Source organism: Pygocentrus nattereri, chromosome 18, assembly GCF_015220715.1.
Source record: "Pygocentrus nattereri isolate fPygNat1 chromosome 18, fPygNat1.pri, whole genome shotgun sequence".
Classification (NCBI taxonomy): domain Eukaryota; kingdom Metazoa; phylum Chordata; class Actinopteri; order Characiformes; family Serrasalmidae; genus Pygocentrus; species Pygocentrus nattereri.
The window spans coordinates 15,956,893-15,974,771 of NC_051228.1; the positions used below are offsets into that span (position 1 = coordinate 15,956,893).

Here is a 17,879-nt window from a genome sequence, read left to right on the forward strand (position 1 = left end):
CCTTTTGCTTCTAGGGGAGATCATTTGCCATCACTCTAAGAAGCCAAGACATATAAAAGCCCTGCTGCCCTGCTTTTCAGAACAGAAAGTGTTTAAATGGCAGCTCTAGCCATGCTGTGGCCCTTGAAATGTCAGAGGCAATGAACGTTTCAGCCAGAGTTAATGCCCTTTCTGAATGTCCAGTTGGAGATAATTCCTCTATGTATAAAAATATTGCAACAGGAGAGTCTATAGCTTTTACTGAACGAGAGCTGGAGGTCATTGTGGCCAAACTGACATGCACAGAGGTAAGGCTAAACTTGAGTGGTTTTGACCACTTTTAGACAGAAGGCCATATTGTACATCAGTGAAAATCAACGGCTATAGCTCAATGTCTAGTTTTCATGTAGTAAACTGGTTACTGTTACTGTAACTGTTACAAGTAGCAGTTAATGTACATTTGTGAACCTTTTGCTACAGTAACGGCTTCTACTCTTCTGGGAAGGCTTTAAACTAGATGTTGGAATACTGCTCCGATTCAGCCATGAGAGCATTAGTGAGGTCAGGTAGTGACGTTGGATGATTAGCTCTGGATCACGAACGCCACCCCCACTCTTCCCAAAGGTACTGGATGGTGCTCCACCACTCCAGAGAACTTGGGTCCATTGTTCCACAACCTGGTGCAGGGGTTTATACTCCTCTGAGGTGACCTTGGACTTATGTGTGGCTTCTCCAGAGCATCTCATTCTTTTAGTTATGCTTTTCTAACTGGTTTCTACAAGCTGTGTGGGTGTGCAGTTGAATGCCTGTGTCAACAGTGGTTGCATCTTAACTAAATTCACTAATTAGAAGGGTGCCTGGATACACTTTTGAATACATTGCACTATAAATACACTGTCATGCTGCTCACTTGGACCACCAAGTGTATTAGATGATGTAAGAACGCAGTTTAGGTTCAGACAGCTTCTTTTCTGAGCAACTTGGCTGAAATATAGGAGGCTAAACAGCTCCTCCATCAATATTCAGTATTTACTGAATAATTCACTGTAAAACTGCAAAATAAAAAGTAAAGAATGTGTTACTTGAATGTCTTACATGCTTCAAATCCTGTGTTTCTGGTCAAATCTGGCATTAAACCCAGAAGGAGAATGTATGTGGCACCATTAGCTTGATGCTAACACAATGAATGAAACTGCATTGAGATGCTAGCAGAAATGCACAGTATTGTTGTGGTGGTAATTTGGTGACCAAAAACCATGTGGTGAATATTTGCATTAAATATTGCCAAATTATATTTTTAATTAGTATATGACAAAATGTAAAAGTTCATGAAATGACCACAGTAGACAATGATGGGCGACATTTGCTTTGCATCATGAAAAACACCCCTACAGAGTGGTTTGTGTAGGTAGTTGGGAACAATAAAGTAGCAGAATATTGAGACAGAACCATAGTTGACTGTCATGCATGCAAATGTGTGCAATATTTTAGGTGTCCATCACTCCATTTATTTATCTGTTAGGTATCTATCCCTAAACTATACAACAGGCTTAACAAAACAGAACTATAATGTGTCACGGTTGGCTCCTCCCACTACTCCATGTGCTTTTGCTATTTACTTTCTGATCTTCCACATGCATTTGTTTTTCCATCTAGTCCGGCTCCTTGTTTCATGACTCCGCCCCTGTTTCCACCTGTCCCTCATCATCCCTGTTGTATTTAAGCCCTGTGTTTGCCCCTTGTCTTTGTTGTTTGGATGCTTGTTGTTAGATGTTTGGCTGGTGTTTGTTTGTTTGGCTTGTTCTGTACAATTTTGGATATTGGTGTTCTTTCGTCATGTCTAACATTCATGATCGTGTTGGCTATTTGAACCTGGACCTTCTTGACCATGACCCTGGATTTACCCATAATAAAAACAAATGAACAAGTTACACATTAACAGCATGCAAATGAACACAAGGTTACACATAAAAATATGTAGGCTAAACTCTACAGGCTCTAAGGATGGAGAGACGGCTTACTACATTTGCTAGTTTTGTTAGAGTGCCCATGCTTTACTCATTTACTTTCTCACTAGCCACTTTTGATGTATTCTAATCTCAAACTTGCTTCCCTTACATTAAATGAAAGACTCAGATGAGCAATATAAGCTATATCTATTTGAAACTACAGCCAACATAACTATGTATCATATTGTTTGGCAAGTAAAAAGACTGACCATATAGTAATACACACGTGTCCTACACTAGGTTTATAGACAAGCCTTCTAATTAGAGAACTCAGCTAATTTAACATGTTTGCATAGCTTAAATAAGTTCAACAGAAAAGCACTGACCAATATAACAAGATGCTCTGTAGCAGCCACACAAGCCTATGGTCACTGTGCTGAATGTTGTGTCCTGGCTAGAGGGCATAAAGTCCCTCCTGTGTTCTCTGGAGTGATGGAACTGCAATGAGCCAGAGTCCTGTTTGCAATCTAGAACTGCCCTCATTAATGCCCTAATGGCGATGCAATCAGATTCTCACAGCATTGTTCCAACATCGAGTGTAAAAACGTCCCAAAAGAGTAGAGGCTGTAATTGCAGCAAAAAAGAGAAAAATACCATTAATTTTAGAAGAAATATTGTGTGGGCAGGTGTGTACAAACCAACAGGGTTGGTTTCCCAGGAAGGTTTAAGCCTTAAAATATTAGCTTGGACTACACAGGATTTTCCATTTCCATTGAAAGTCAAAATTTAATCAATGACTAGGCTGTCCAGGAAACTGGCCCATAGTGCATGGCCAACAGTTGGTCTGAATAACTGCCACATTTCAGCCATGTTGAGGCATATAAACTTGCTACAACACTAATAGGCTTCATTCCATTTGCACCTGATTGAAAAATTCAGCAGAGGGAGTTGGAGGAGCATCTTTGTCACTTTTCAAGATGTCAACATGTAAAACAGCCTCATTATAATGGCTAAAATGCACAATTCTGACACCAGCAACATTCTACCTGTGGTAAAAAAAAATGCCCCAAATGTTTACGCTAAATTAAATGATTTGATGTGCATATGCTGTAGGTGTTACATGGTTCCAGGTGTGAATGGGGAGCAGGGCTGTTAAATTTGGTGTTTTGGGTACAATTCACTCATCCTGGCCACTGGATATTCAACATAGCACCTCATGGCAAAGAACTTAAAAAAAACTCATGAGTGCTGCCAGCATTGCTGCAGAGGTTGAAGAAATGGGAGGTCAGCCTGTCAGTGCTCAGACCATATGCCGCACAATGCATCAACTCGGTCTGCATTGCCATCGTCCCAGAAGCAAGCCTCTTCTGAAGCTGACACACAAAAAAGCCCAGAAACAGTTTGCTGAAGATAAGCAGCCCAAGAATACGGATTACTGGAACCATGTCCTGTGGTCTGACAGGACCAAGATAAACTTGTTTGGCTCAGATGGTGTCCAGCATGTGTGGTGGCGCCCTGGTGAAGAGTCCCAAATAAACTTTCGTTTGCCTACAGTCAAGCATGGTGGTGGTAGCATCATGAGCTGGAGCTGCATAAGTGCAGCCGGCACTGGGGAGCTGTGGTTAATTGAGGGAAACATGTATTCCAACTGCACCGCATGGCAGTTTTCCAACTTGATAACGACCCCAAACACACTTCCAAGATGACAACTGCCTTACTGAAGGTAAAGGTGATGGACTGGCTAAGTATGTCTCCAGACCTAAACCCAATTGAGCACCTATGGGGCATCCTCAAGCGGAAAGAGGAGGAGTGCAAGGTGTCTAACATCCACCAGCTTTGTGAGGAGTGGAAGAGGATTCCAGTAGCAGCCTGTGCAGCTCTGGTGATTTCTATGCCCAAGAAGGTTAAGGCAATGCTAGATAATAATGGTGATCACACAAAATATTGACACATTGAGCACAATTTGGACATGTCCACTGTGAGGTGTACTCACTTGTGTTGCCACAACTTTAGACATTAATGGCTGTGTGTTGAGTTTTTTCAGAGGACAGTAAATCTGTACTGCTATACAAGCTACTAAAGACTACTTTACGTTGTATCCAAGTTTCATTTCTATACTGTTGTCCCATGAAAATATATAATAAAACATTTGCAGAAATGTGAGGGGTGTACTCATTTTTGTGAGATACTGCATATTAAAGAAAATTTGGTTTAAAAAAGTGGCTCATCACCAAAATGTTTGTATATCTATGGTAAAACCAGAAGCTTCACAGAAACATTCAGCTTTGTAATGAGGGCAATAGCAGCCACACACGCAAGGGGCAGATTAGACTGCTTGTCTAAAGCAACCTGAAAACTCAACATTGTAATACAAAACTGTTGCTAGCATAAGTCTAGGGGTATCACACTGCACAGACCAAACATGTAGACCTAAACCTGTTGCAGGTGCCACTGTCAAACCAGAAAAGGACATTTCAGTCTTTATGACTCATAATTCATTATATCACAACACAGTTCTCCTTTCAAGATGAAAAATGTTCCTGCCACCTTTCAACGGATAACGAACAAGGCCCCTGCTGGAGTCAGTAATGATGTTTCTTACGTCAATAGCATGGTGGTTCACAGGAACCCGTGACAGGAGGGCATGGAGTATGCTGGAGTTTTGTATGAGTGCAGCAAAGACAGTTAGCAGTTAACTTGGAAAAGATATTAGACTGGAAAAGGTCAAGCTACTCATTATTCATGATGCACGTTATGCTTCAAACACATTCAAATTAGAAATACCATGAAAACAAATCATTTCCCGCATGCAACATAGTATTATGATTATCTAGGTGATCGTGAACTGTTCTGTGATGTTTGTTCCAATTCAACAGCATGAAGTTTAATTGTGTGTGAATAATTCAGGATGATGGACATCACTAGGTCATCACAAGGTATTGTTACAGAGTGGGGTCCAAACGTCTGAGACCACTGGTGAAAATGCTTCTAATTTGCATTTAATTCTAATTTAATACAAAGTTTTACAGCGTAACAAATTAAGTGAAAGGCAGAATCTTTGTCCAATAAAACATTTCAGGAAATAAGGAAGGAATAAGACAAAAAATAAAAAAAAAATAAAAATTCTTAGCATGGTCAATTTAGCAAATTTCAATTTGAACAGTGGGCTAGGAACACTGGAGAGTTAGGAGCATCTTCCAGTTTAACTGCCATAACTTTAACATGTTTAAAATTCTTTTTAAAAATCTTTAAAAAAAATTTTATTTCCAGGTTTCAATAATAACTATTGTCAATATGGTTTCATAGATACAGTACAATATAGTTTCAATATAGTCCAACTTTTGCTGTATAATGATAAAAATAAATGACGCTTTCATACCAATTCTTTTCAATATGTATTATCACATAATTCCAGCAATGATCATGTGCAGCGTTCTAGACAGTAACAGTAACTCCAGCATTTCTACTTATCACAAAGACAAACATATACACACAATGAGACATGCTATTCATTATTTAAAAATTGACTTTAAGGACAATTTGAAGTTTTTATTTATGTCATCATAGAATAGAGGTGGGTAATATGGTAAAATATAACATATCAATACTTCAAGATTGTCACAATATAAAGTTTAGTGTTTCTGAGAACCAATAAAGGTCAATTTAAAAACTTCAGTAGATACTTTTTAATTCAATTGCACTGCAAAAAATGGTGTTATTGAAGTACTAATAACCACAATAACCTCAGAAAAAGCAGTGATTTATCATATTAAATGTTAGTCATATTGCCCAGCCCTATTTACAATGCAATTTCACATCAAATCTCTGCTGTGAAATGAAGTAGGTGTATTTGCAATATGCAGATAAGTCCTACCGAGCCTTAACCTGGAAGCTTTGTGTATTATGACCTTTACAGAATTTGTAAAAATCTGACATGTTTTGAGTGCAGTATGATGTTGTAGCCTCTTTGTCTGGCAAACATCTAAAATCATTCCAAAAAGCATTATTACCATTTGAGTAACAAAAATATAACACTGTACCATTTTATCTGAAAAAAATCTACAACCAGATCAATACAAAAGATACCTAAATGTTCCAAAACTCAATGAAATGAGAACAAAGGATCAATTTCTAAATAACTTTGTGAATATAAAGTCTTTGCAGTATAAAATGATTTCTTTACAGCGTTTGTGTTTATAAATAGAATTTCTAATAAAATTATTAGAAATTAGGATTTTCCCCCAAACTTAACTAGTATACAGGTAATGACACACTCACCATTCACTTTTTCGCTCCTTGTTCACTGGCCACTTTGAAGCCAATATACCTTGAAGAATTTACAACTATACAACTACAGATATCAGAGAGGTCCACCCCCCAAAAAATAACCAGCCAAGAGCAGCTCTGTGGTCAGAAACTAACCACCAATGAACGGCTAGAGGATGACAAACAAACAGTTACTACAGTTACAGGTACACTTGGTACTCCAAGGTGGAGCTACAATGGAAGGATGTCTAATAAAGTGGCTGGTGAGTTTATACTTATGAACTCCTTGAAAAAGTAGAATTTAGAATAAGACAACTTAAAATGTTACAGTTTTATGCAGGATTCAAGTATTTAAACTGAAAAGTTTAGTATTCTGTTGTCTGAAAAACACAGACATATAGGGCTTTCACTGCGACAGAAAGTACGATCACATCACGTTGTGTCAAATGAATGAATTTCAAATCCATTGTCCTCTCCGCCACCCTCAAGTCTATTCCAAAATGGAATATGCCTGCATTAGCCAGGAGCTTCAGTACTCAGATGCTAATCAACTGAATTTTGTCTTAATGTCCAGCTTGTAACACTTACTGGATTTTACCAAAAGTCAGGAAAAAATAAACAAACAAACAAACAAACCTGCAAATGGCTGGTCATCACCCACAGTAGGTTTATATGTCACATGCCTGAAACAAACCATTACATTTTAAAGATGACAGGCTGATCATATCAGCTCTTAAGTCTGTAGACAGTTTCTTACAACACTTGGTGTGTTTATGAAGAACCATATTTTCAAGCACGAAAACTCCAGCTTCTCTGGAAGGGTTGCAGAGGCTTCTTTAGTGTTAGAAACATCAGTTGAGGTTTGAGCCGCTGAGGCCTCTCTGGAAGCACTGCGGCTTCGCTCTCAGGCGTAGGAAAGCGTTTACAGTAGATGTCGGGATAGGATCTCTGGAACTGAGGCAGAAAAAGATTGAAAATTTAAATATAGCCAAGATAAACCAAGGGTATTAAAGTGGTTCTTGTTTAACGTCATGTAACACAATGACAAAATAAACCATGAGGTACACGAAAAAATTCTGATTACAATCATAAACCAGTGGGGTCTGAATGATATTTAAAACACTCATGATAATAATGTAATTAAGTGAAACACACGTGCAGCATGTGTCATAGGCACCAAAAAGCCACACTCGCAAATCACTATCGCTCACCTGTTTTAACTTCTTCTTCTTGTCCTTTAGTGACATCAACTTGTCTTGAATAATGCCTTCCAGTAGTTCCACAACAGCTCTCTGTGAGGCTGTGACCCTCTGCTCTTCAAACTCCTCTCTGCTGATTTGCCTGCAGTAAGTGTGGGGTGGGGAGTCCACAGCCGAGTCTGTGTCTGCACCTGCATACTTTATCTGTTAAAAACAAGACAATGTTCAATAGAGAAAAAAAATCTTCCTAAAGCTGGACTTTTTTAGTTAAAATTAGAACTGAAACTAATGGTTTCCATAATCAATTAACTGGTTCAGCAACAAATAAGTGCAATTTTGCTACACAGTGTAGACAAAAAAAATGCAGCTCATTGCTTCAGCCAACGCTGTTTATTTCATGTGATGTGATATTAAACATTCCACCCATAACACCGCCCATAAATATCTGCCCGACCTCTCTGGTTTGCAAAGCTTCTCAGAGGTAGGATTCTCACTTTTTTTGCAGAATATGCAGTGTAAGGAGGAGCAAGATTGTTGAGGGTTTTTTTTAATGTGAGCAAAACAACTTTAAAGTGTATGCAATACTTCAGGCAGTGGAACATTGTCAGGAATTAAACTTTCCCAACTTTTACTATTGCCTGAGGTGGTGGAATCAGATCTATCCCATGCATCCTCCTGCTTTTTCCTTTTTAAATAAACAATCAACACTACCAAAGCTCTCCTCTAATAAAGCATTCATTTTCCCTGTGATGCTGTCACCATGCCAATGCTTGCATGGAGGCATGCTGCCATTGGGCGCATACCAGCATGGAACAACGATTTTGTAATATAAACATAAATGATAACATATAAATTAGTGAAAAGATAGGCGGCTGCTTTATAGACTGTCTAGAACTTATGAAAGGACGAAGAAATAAAGAACTAATACTACCTTGTGCACTACTGACATCTCACATCCTGCAAAATGCTCTGTGCTGAATGAGCTCTTTGTGCAATCACAGACACAATTATATAGTGCTGTGAGCATCATAACCAATCACAATGTTACTTGAGTGTTTAGTGGGTTTATTGATTAAACAAGGCATTCATATGAACCAACAAATCGGAATTTTCATTAAAATTGTGAAGCTTTTCCACATCAAAGAGTTCACAATTGTGTTTTTGAAATACTGTAAGGTACATCACAATTGTAATGTGCAGCAACAGAATCACAATACATTTTGTCTAAATGGTGCCACAATGCTTCTGAGTTTAAAATGTAGTCTTGATATTTGTGCATGTGCTTGTGAGTGTAACTAACCTGAGCCCTTCGCAGATGGGACAAATGCTCTTCCACAGATCTATGCAGCTCAGCAGGGACCTTCAGGACATTCTCATGGTTGTCCAACATGACGTTAACCAGCTTGGTAGCCAACAGCTCATCCAGATCCACTTCATCTGCAGAACATAAAATGCAGCGGGAGAAGGTCTGGACCATCTGTCAAAAAGCAGAAAAAAAGAAACGAAAAAAGAAGAGCATGAAAGGGAACAGTTCTATTAAAACTGCAAATAAGTTGTCAACAAATACATAATCAAATAAATAGTCAACAAGTACCTCCGGTATCTGGAAAAAAAAAGACAATACACAAATACTTCAAATTTTACTATAAAGAAATAAGAGAATGAAGTACAAGGGTACGAGTTCCTATGGCATCATTGAGTGGAGGGAGAGCATGGTTATGGCAAGCTTTAGCCATCAGGCGCATTAGCAGCTGCAGCTTGCGGCGGTTGGCTGGCGGCAGGAGGAGGCAGCACACCTGCAACGCTTCGACCGCAATCTGCTCTCTTGGAAGAAGTCCTGAGGAGAGGGAGGGATAGAAGAAAAAAAATGTATCTGCAAACCAGTGTATTCAATAGTGTATGTTCAAAAACACAATACAGCCCAGTTTCCTTTATACATGGTTAGAAATGTAAGAAATAACATTCATGTGTGTTGAATTTCATATCTGAAATAGAGATATTGGTAACAATTTTACTGGAAGGCCACCTACATCAGAACTTAATACTACATGCTTTAGTGCCATTAGTCTAATCATAGACATTTTTTCCATTTAAAAGAACTGTTTGGCAAAAAATCTAACATGATTTTCCTGTTACCCCAAAATGTCATTATGCAGGTACAGCATTACTGGCACCTTACATTACCTTACCTAAAGGCTTACTTACTGCAAGAGACTTAAGTTGCATCATTATTTTTATTTCTTTTTAAACTTCATAGTAAGTCTTACATTATTCTAAACCACATCAACTTGTCAGTGTGACCTGAATAAAGTTCTGGATATGGTTGGCAGATGTTTTAGACATGTTTATAGAAATGGTTGGCATGGCTATTGACTTCCAATGTGTGTTAGCAGTGTTAGCCTAGCAGTTCCAGCTCCAGTTCTAAACTAAACAAGAAAATGTGGACACCACATGTCTGGGCTGATCGCCTGCATTTGAGGTAAGTGGAAAATCATGTAAATTAGATTTTTTGCCAAACAATTTCTACAACATCAACCATATAATTCTTGCCTTTAAGTAGGTCACTGCCTGATAGGTTCCATGATCTGGGAATAAAGATTTGGATCAATATGTCCATCACTTTAACATAAGGGCACCTTGCTAATACAATGACCTTATTTCATACATAATCTTGTCATTTTGCGAATACTGACCAAAGCATTTTCTTTATGAAGTAAATTTGACCATTTTTAAAGCACTGTTTAAATAAGTTGTACCATTCTGTCTTGTTGCCTAAAACTACAGTACATCTGAACATCCTTCCCTTTACCACCACTGTAAGCAACAGCTTCCTTGTACTCTGTTTCTTACCCAAGATGCTGACAAAAATTTCATACAGGTGGAATGTCAACAGCGGCTCTTTTAATCTCTGAAAATGTTCTGCAACCGTTCTAAAGACATCTCGCTCAAATCCAGGATACATCGGCTGCTTGCTGTCACTTCCATTTGGCCCTGAAAGAGCATAAACAACCGTTTTTTTAAACTATAAATGATATTATACATTAGTAATTGCAAACACATGATATTGTCATACTCACAGTTTGCCAGGCATTTCATTGCAGATAATACCCAGTGGGGTAAATCATCTGTAAAATAGAAGAAACTCCACCAATATGAAACCATTATGGATACCACGATGTTACGTGGTACGCACTTGCATTCATTTTCTAGTTTAGATTAATATGAAGTCAGCAGCTTACTCACCTGACTTGTTCTTCAGAATGACAATGCCTTGTTTGTTGACTCTGAATACATTATGAACAATGTGTTTTGGGCTCAGGAGTTTGGCATCGAGAACCCCATCTAAAGACTGGAGCCCCAAAACACTCTGTAAGCTAACCGAGAACAAAGTTATTCACGAGAACAACATAAGACACACTGAATGTATGAATAAAATTCATGTACTGACATGTTCTGATTCAGCACTTACTGGGCTAATGTCATCGATGTCCATATCTGGTCCACATGCTTTGGTGTGATCTCTTTTCTCCGAATCAGCTTGCATTCGGGCACTTCCCCTATAGCAATACTATGCCTTTTGTTCCAAGACTCTGAATTCTAACAAGAACAAAAACATGACTTATAGGGAAAATACATTTTCTCACATAACATCTGGGTTTCATGCATTTGTATATCCCTCACCAAAACAAGAGGCTTCATGGGTATCTTTTCGGGCCCTTGCATCACTTCACAGTCATCCCAGCGTGGGATTGGAGGAATAAAATGTCTTTGTGATATAGGCACACGCTGAGGAAGGGGCTTGAGAGGTGACTGTGGTGGAAATCTGAAAACATAAAAAAGAGCATTATTAATTCTGTTTGTTATAAAGCACTTCAATCATTACAGAAGTGAAGATACATCATTAATAAATAAACTGTTAAAATGACATCACAACACCTGTACAAACGTCCATTGTCATCAAAGTCCTCATTACCAAAACGTCCTTTAACATCTTCAATAACATGGTTCTTAAGAAACTTCCTCAGCAACTGGAGAGACTGATAACGGGTCACCTCAGGCCCAAAATTCTGGTTCCGCTTTAGTAGTTCGTGCAGATAATCAATGCCTTCAGACCCCGTGAAACTGTTATCATAACACCGAAAATGCGCCCAGTGTCTTCGTAGCGGCATTCCTCCACGGAAAAGCTTGACCGTTTCATTCCACTGAAGAAACAAAAAAAAGACAGTACTGATAGCAGGCATTCCAAAAAAATTGCTAAATTTGCTACAACCACTGGCCATTTTGCAGGAGGAAGGGTTGTTACATATCTTGCCACAAAGCAGGATTTGCTACCTACTTCAAGTAAAGTGGACAATGTATACACAATAAACATTTTTCAATCTTTGTGGCCACAAGACTCAACGGAGTGCACAGTGCAAATTTTTATGTCTGGCTACTCTGGCCTTACAAACAGTTCCTATACATGTTGAATATATAAATAATTCTTTGGGGACTAGTTTGCCTTAGAACACCCTTCATGTATCCTTCCATCATTAACGGAGTAAAATAAACTTTTTAAAGTATTTTAATACTGATTAAAATATGTTTTAGACCAACAAACTTTATCAAGAAACTATAGTAAAACAATATATCATACGTCAGGCAGTATATTTATAACCACTTCAGGTAAAAGTTTTCTGTGAGCTTTTAGAGGTGGTAAACTCTTCAGACGTCTGGTTCCCATCACCGCCACTGTGACTAATTCCGATTCTGTAAGTTTCATTAAAACAAAGCATTTCACACCAAACTACTCTGAATGACTTTCTTGACACGTTAACCATTTAATTAAGCAGGAATATTGAAAAATCAGTCGAGTTACCCTTTAACCACTTGCCAAAGTAGGCTTGAGTCCATGTGTCCTTATTAAAGGGAAAAACCACTGATTTTGAAGTTCAAATGTTAATATGAAACCTATGTCATTGAGTAGTTTCGATGTGAAATGCTCTAAATGCTTAAAATTTAAAGTCAGAATTTTTCACAGTGGGGGTGATGAGAACCAGACGGATGAAAAATTCAAAGCTACTTCCCAGAATCTTGTCGCATTAAGTGATAATGAAGACGCTGCCTGAGACCCCGACAGGTTTCAGATAACGTTTGGGGCAAAAACGTTTTTCAAAAAATACGCACAGAAAGAGTTAGTACGTCGAAAGACAGAATAATACCCCAAGAAAACGTATTTTTAGATTTCCATCTCACAATTTTCAACAATATATATAAATACTTCGACAAAACGTGTAGGAAAAAACTCTGTTTGGATAGCAAATAAAATCGCTAGCGTTATATTTGCGTTGTAGACATTACGATCTCCTAATCACCAAGACTGTAAAGAAAACCTCAATCACTACGTTTCTCTACCTCTAACAGTGTTTATTTCAACGACTGAAATATGCAGTAGTGAACATGGAGTGTCCCAGAGTGAGTTAACGTCTCTGAAATGTAGCCAGTTACTTTACCTAGCTATCTTATCAAAATCAGATTTGCTGTCGCCACTACTGCACGTATTTGCTGTGAAGTTATGTAGTTACACCGCGTTACAGTTTCAAAATTAAGGTATGCACACAGTTAGTTTCGTATCGATATAAATGGTCAGTGTTAGCATTTCACCAAGCAGTACCAGCAAGGTTCAGTGTTTTCGGCACAGCACAGAAAAGAAGTGACCCAACAGCTCGTTACGACTCTTACTATCAAACACTCATGATTAAACCAATGTTAACGCTGCTAGCATTAGCCACCTTCCTCGTGGCTTAAAATGAATCATATAAAGTACTGCTTGAATCAAATACTCCGCTAAAACAAAACGAAATCTCGCTGCTAGTTGGGCAAAAACAAGCCTGAAGCTCCAACATATTTGCTCGGTGTGGCGTTAGCCAGCTCTACTTGGCAAACTTACCAACTTTGTTGCCCTGTAGGGACCCGGGCCGATCATATTTCCATCCATTCTTCTCTTATAACAGTTTTAACTGCCTAGTCTCGTCATACCGCAATGAAAGGGTTCATTTTAAACTCCAAACACACGTAAAATGTACATATCTAACCACGCGGGCTATATCGCCGCTTACCCGATGCCACTCACCCTCACCGCGAACTGGTTAGTTTTGAAAGTGGGTATTTTCTTTAGAGCGACCCGATTGGACGATAAAGTCACGTGATGAAGCTGCGCCACCAAACCAAATATGGTGGTACTGAGATTTCCGAGACCGCTCTAAATTCAACAGCAAAACGTCAATAAACTCAGGGGACCATGGACATTAACAATTTATTTTGTTCAGTAAAAAGGCAGTTTTTCCATCACACAATAATACATATAAATAAAGCAGTGTATACAAATGCAAAACGCGTTACAGTACAAAAGGTCACATGACTAGGGAAAAATGTAACCCCAGAGGCCACGATCATTCAATTCATTGGCAAGTTTGGTTCTTTGAAGAACTTAACACACCTCAGTCAGATTTTTTTTTGTTAAAAAAACAAAAACAAAAAACAAACAAAAAAAACCACACACAAACAACACGCCTTAGACTACATAAACTTACAACAAACATTGAAAAATAAGACGTCTCAAAAAGAACCCCAGCTTTCACTTCGGTCACTCAAACGCAAGGACTCAAGCTAATCAGGTAGTCAGTCATGCTCTTCTTGGTGAAAGGGCTTCAGGTTTTTTTTTTTGGTCAGCCTATGAATAAAAACAACCTTCACTGCCCCCTCAGAGACCAATAGCATTAAAAACGTCTGATACTTCTGCTCTCACAATCCATGTTTTCATTTCAACCAGCAGCCGGTTCAGAATCCAAATGCTGGGATTTAAATAACTATGTACAAAACGGGGGATATTAAAACAAATATTGTACACCCCATAAACATTTCAGAACCCAAGTGAAGACTGTACAAACCAGACCATCGTTGGGGGGAAAAAAACCAAAAAAAAAAAAAAAAAAAAAAAAAAAAACCCACAATTGTGCTAGTTTGACAATGTACATCCAGTGAGAAGGTGGCATTCCACAAAGTTTTAACATAAAACATGGTGGGTGAAATTCTCTGAAATGACTCAAGAAATAGCCCAACTTAAAAGCTGCAGGATCTTCACTTCTGGGTGACCATGGTGTTCTTACTCGGCCTTCTTGTGCACACCATTCTGACGGCACATTCCATTCTGAAAGATTTTGGGCAGCCTCTTTCCCTTGGTGTACGCATGGTAGTAGAAGTTAAGGAAGAGAACCAGGAAGATCAGTCCATAGAGGCCAATGATGTACAGGAACACAGGGAACTGGTAAGGACAGTCCTTCATGAAGAAGAACTGACCAATGTGGGCGGTCACCATGATAAACTGAATCTGGGGGGGGGCAGGACAAAAATAAGATGTCTGTCAGTATCTTGACACGCCTATCCAAAAAGAAGGGTGTATGTGTGTGGGGGCGTGCAATACTGCTTACCAGCTGAATGGTGGTCATGTACTTCTTCCACCAGAGGTACTTCTGATAGGCTGGTCCCATAGCAGAAAGGGCATAGTAGGAGTACATGACAACATGGACGCAGCAATTCAGCAGAGCATGGAAGGTTCCTAGACCACCTGGTAAGACAGGATGTTCCAGTTAGATTCTCTAAATAGTGTAAAAGGAATTATAAAAAAGATACACATACTGTTTATTAATTTACCTGGAGCAAACTTGACCCCAAACCACCAGGTGAAGGGCATAATGGAGTGATGGTACACGTGGAGAAAAGTGACTTGGCTGTTCTTTTTCCTCAGCACAAAGAAAATCTATCAAGGTAAGGAAGACTCATGTTAAGCAAGATTACCACACCCTTATAACGTAAACTGAAGATTTTTGAAACAAGCACTCAGTCTGTGAACCCAGTACTTACAGTATCCAACATCTCAATGAACTTAGAGAAGTAGTATAGCCAGCAAGTCCATGCCATCTGTAACAGAAACCATAAGTGGTGTTACACAAGGAGCCAAGTAGATTAATATATGCATAACTATCAGAATCCTGTCACAGTCTTACCCTCATAGCCTGAGGAGAGCTGGAATAGTCCACAAGATCACACCTGTATGAGTATCCATTGGCCCAGCCAGACATGAGAAACTGGAGAAGGGAAAAAAAAAAAAAAAAAAAAGAAAAAAATAAAAAAAAAAAAAAAGAAAGAAAGCCATTTTGGTTTACATCAGCTTAAATGGTACACACCCTTCCACACCTTTGCAGTCATGATGCCTCAATAGCTCACGTTCTTACCCCACCCATATAGTTTTGGTCACAATGAAAAGCAAGCCATTACAACATCATACATTATTGACAACTGTTTCTTGCAGTCAGACAGGATTACAGTCATGACCATCTACTTCAGGCCTAGGTCATAACAGAGCAGAAGAGAGTTGGTGGCCCCAAGGCTGTAGTACACTGAGGCATGACCAAGACCATCAAATATCAAGCAATGTAACTCTAGCCCTCATTGTAATTCTAGTTAAGTAAATAAAAAGGAGCAACACACATTCAGCCCCTTCTCTCAGTTTAGCAAGTGACATTCACCTCATTGTTCTAAAAATCAGAGCCTGAAACTTTAACATCTAGCACACTGGTTCCTTACCTCATAAATCATGTAGAGCGAGAATGCGACTATGCTGAAGTTGTAGATGATCATGGGCCGCTTCAGGTCAAAGGGTTTGCGGTTTTCCATTAGACGGGGCCCCAGTGTTGAGACGAAGTAGATGTAGGACAGGATGATCACTGTTTGAGGAAATGGGGAGGACATTAAGGGCCAGTCCTCAACTCGTGGGTCTATGCACAAGGGGAAGAAAAAAAAAGCCACCATGAAGCACATTCTTATTGAAGAAGCCCTTAGCAGCCACCAAAATAAGGGTAGGCAATTACAACACATTTATCATTATGATGGATGAGCATATTATGTATAATTAGTCCTGTTTAATTAGATTTAATGTATTATAGTCCATACAAGTCACTGTATTAATAGTTTGATATTTAAAAAAAAAAAAAAAAAAAAAAAAAAAAAACTGTGGCACCATGGAATAGATAAACAAAATATAGTGATCCTTATAGATCAAGAAAATGTCTCCCCTCGTCCCATGTTACCCACCACTCACTCACCTGCTTTATTCATCCACTCATCATAAAGCAAGGCAGCACTTGAGGTCAGTGTGTTAAAGGCCATTTTCTAACTTATTCCCCTCCTGAAAACAGAAGAAACTTAATTCAGTACACAAATAATGTCAAAGAAAGTTCCTTCAGAACTGGACATTCAACTTCATGTCAGACCAGTTCCAACAGGAACAAACTTAACACCAAACCACAAAGCCCACATAGAAATATCCAAGAAATTTCACAAATTCTGTTATTACTAGAGCCTAGTAGCAAAACCATGACAGAAAATGAGAGCTTTAGCTCCAAAAACAGGTGCCCAAACCACAGATCTGTCCACATACAGCCTACAACCAAGAGAACGACGGAGCATGTTAGACATTAAGTACTTGAAAAGCCACCCAGATACAGATGAGCTACACCTAGTGTACACAAGACTTTTCTAGCTAAGCTACCTGTTCCGTCACACTTGCCACTACAGAGGATGTGAATGAAGAGTTCATTCATTAAACCTTAGAAAACCTTCTGCGGACATCACATAACAACCCAAATACTCTGAATTTCTGGATAAATTAATCTAGACATACTGGCTGACTGTATTCCAACCAAGCAGCGAAACTCAGCCACCTTATTAGGCTTCATTCACTTACATGTAACTGCTGCACCACTTAAGGTGGAACGGGAAAATTGGGACAAGAAGCTAACACTGACGAATAAGAAGCCACATTCAGCCTCATTTCCAAGTGTCCTTCTGCTAAGAAATAACACAAAACTCAGTCTGTCTGCGTTAGGCTCGCGTGATGAACGCTATTAGCCTCTCAACAGCAAAGGAATGCGATAAACGTAAAATACGAGGAGGAAAAACCAGCTTTAAAGTTCAAGACCCAACAAACCAGCACGGCTCACCTGCTCCTGCCCTGCTGAACTCGCAGCCTCTTCGTCTTCTTGCTGAGCGGAAAGCTGCTCAGCCTACTTATCGGCACCTGAGCGCAGGACTCCACCCACAGCCTCGCAAGGGCGTAGCTGAAGAAACTTCAACCGAAACTCCCTCAGCTATGTGAAGAAGTGCTGTAGGCATATTTGCGAGTGGTTAAAATTGAATTTAACAGTAGAATGATGTGTCTTATATCTATGTAATAATAACAGTAAGAAGGAGAAGAATGGTTAATAGTTAATATAGATAATAGATAATAATAGTGCTGTGTTATGAGGTGAAAATGTTCTTGTCGCACTAAAATGGCTCATTTTTAGCTATTGCTATGGCTAGCGTTGAATGCTATCCGGCTAACGTACTTAGGTAAAAAAAAGACATTTTCATTCATTTTCTTAGACTGTAGGTGTAGAAAATAAGC

The 17,879-nt window shown here is 39.0% G+C and overlaps 2 protein-coding genes across 2 annotated transcripts; both read right to left on the bottom strand.

Moving 5' to 3' along the window:
- Window positions 1-6,837: 6,837 nt before the first annotated feature.
- Window positions 6,838-13,512, bottom strand: depdc1b (DEP domain containing 1B). The gene is made up of 11 exons (XM_017693577.2): window positions 13,323-13,512; window positions 11,330-11,595; window positions 11,075-11,216; window positions 10,863-10,990; window positions 10,637-10,767; window positions 10,471-10,518; window positions 10,244-10,384; window positions 9,064-9,230; window positions 8,694-8,870; window positions 7,406-7,597; window positions 6,838-7,148 (listed from the first exon to the last, which is right to left on the bottom strand). Exons 1-11 carry the CDS (start codon window positions 13,368-13,370, stop codon window positions 6,984-6,986), a joined length of 1,605 nt encoding a protein of 534 aa, XP_017549066.2. The 5' UTR covers window positions 13,371-13,512; the 3' UTR covers window positions 6,838-6,983.
- A 157-nt stretch (window positions 13,513-13,669) lies between these two features.
- elovl7b (ELOVL fatty acid elongase 7b) lies at window positions 13,670-17,476 on the bottom strand. Its single transcript, XM_017693576.2, has 8 exons — window positions 17,434-17,476; window positions 16,537-16,619; window positions 16,019-16,209; window positions 15,439-15,519; window positions 15,296-15,352; window positions 15,086-15,191; window positions 14,863-14,999; window positions 13,670-14,762 (listed from the first exon to the last, which is right to left on the bottom strand). Exons 2-8 carry the CDS (start codon window positions 16,598-16,600, stop codon window positions 14,538-14,540), a joined length of 861 nt encoding a protein of 286 aa, XP_017549065.1. The 5' UTR covers window positions 16,601-16,619; window positions 17,434-17,476; the 3' UTR covers window positions 13,670-14,537.
- Between the last annotated feature and the right edge of the window lie 403 nt (window positions 17,477-17,879).

Coding starts and splice junctions, on each gene's coding strand:
- elovl7b (XM_017693576.2), bottom strand. CDS start 16,600: ATGGCCTTTAACACACTGACCTCAAGTGCTGCCTTGCTTTATGATGAG. Junction 15,520..16,018: donor CGCTCTACATGATTTATGAG/GTAAGGAACCAG, acceptor TCCCTTCTCCAG/TTTCTCATGTCTGGCTGGGC. Junction 14,763..14,862: donor ACATGACCACCATTCAGCTG/GTAAGCAGTATT, acceptor GCCCCCCCCCAG/ATTCAGTTTATCATGGTGAC.
- depdc1b (XM_017693577.2), bottom strand. CDS start 13,370: ATGGATGGAAATATGATCGGCCCGGGTCCCTACAGGGCAACAAAGTTG. Junction 11,596..13,322: donor CCTACAGGGCAACAAAGTTG/GTAAGTTTGCCA, acceptor TTGTTTCTTCAG/TGGAATGAAACGGTCAAGCT. Junction 10,385..10,470: donor AATGAAATGCCTGGCAAACT/GTGAGTATGACA, acceptor ATGCTCTTTCAG/GGCCAAATGGAAGTGACAGC.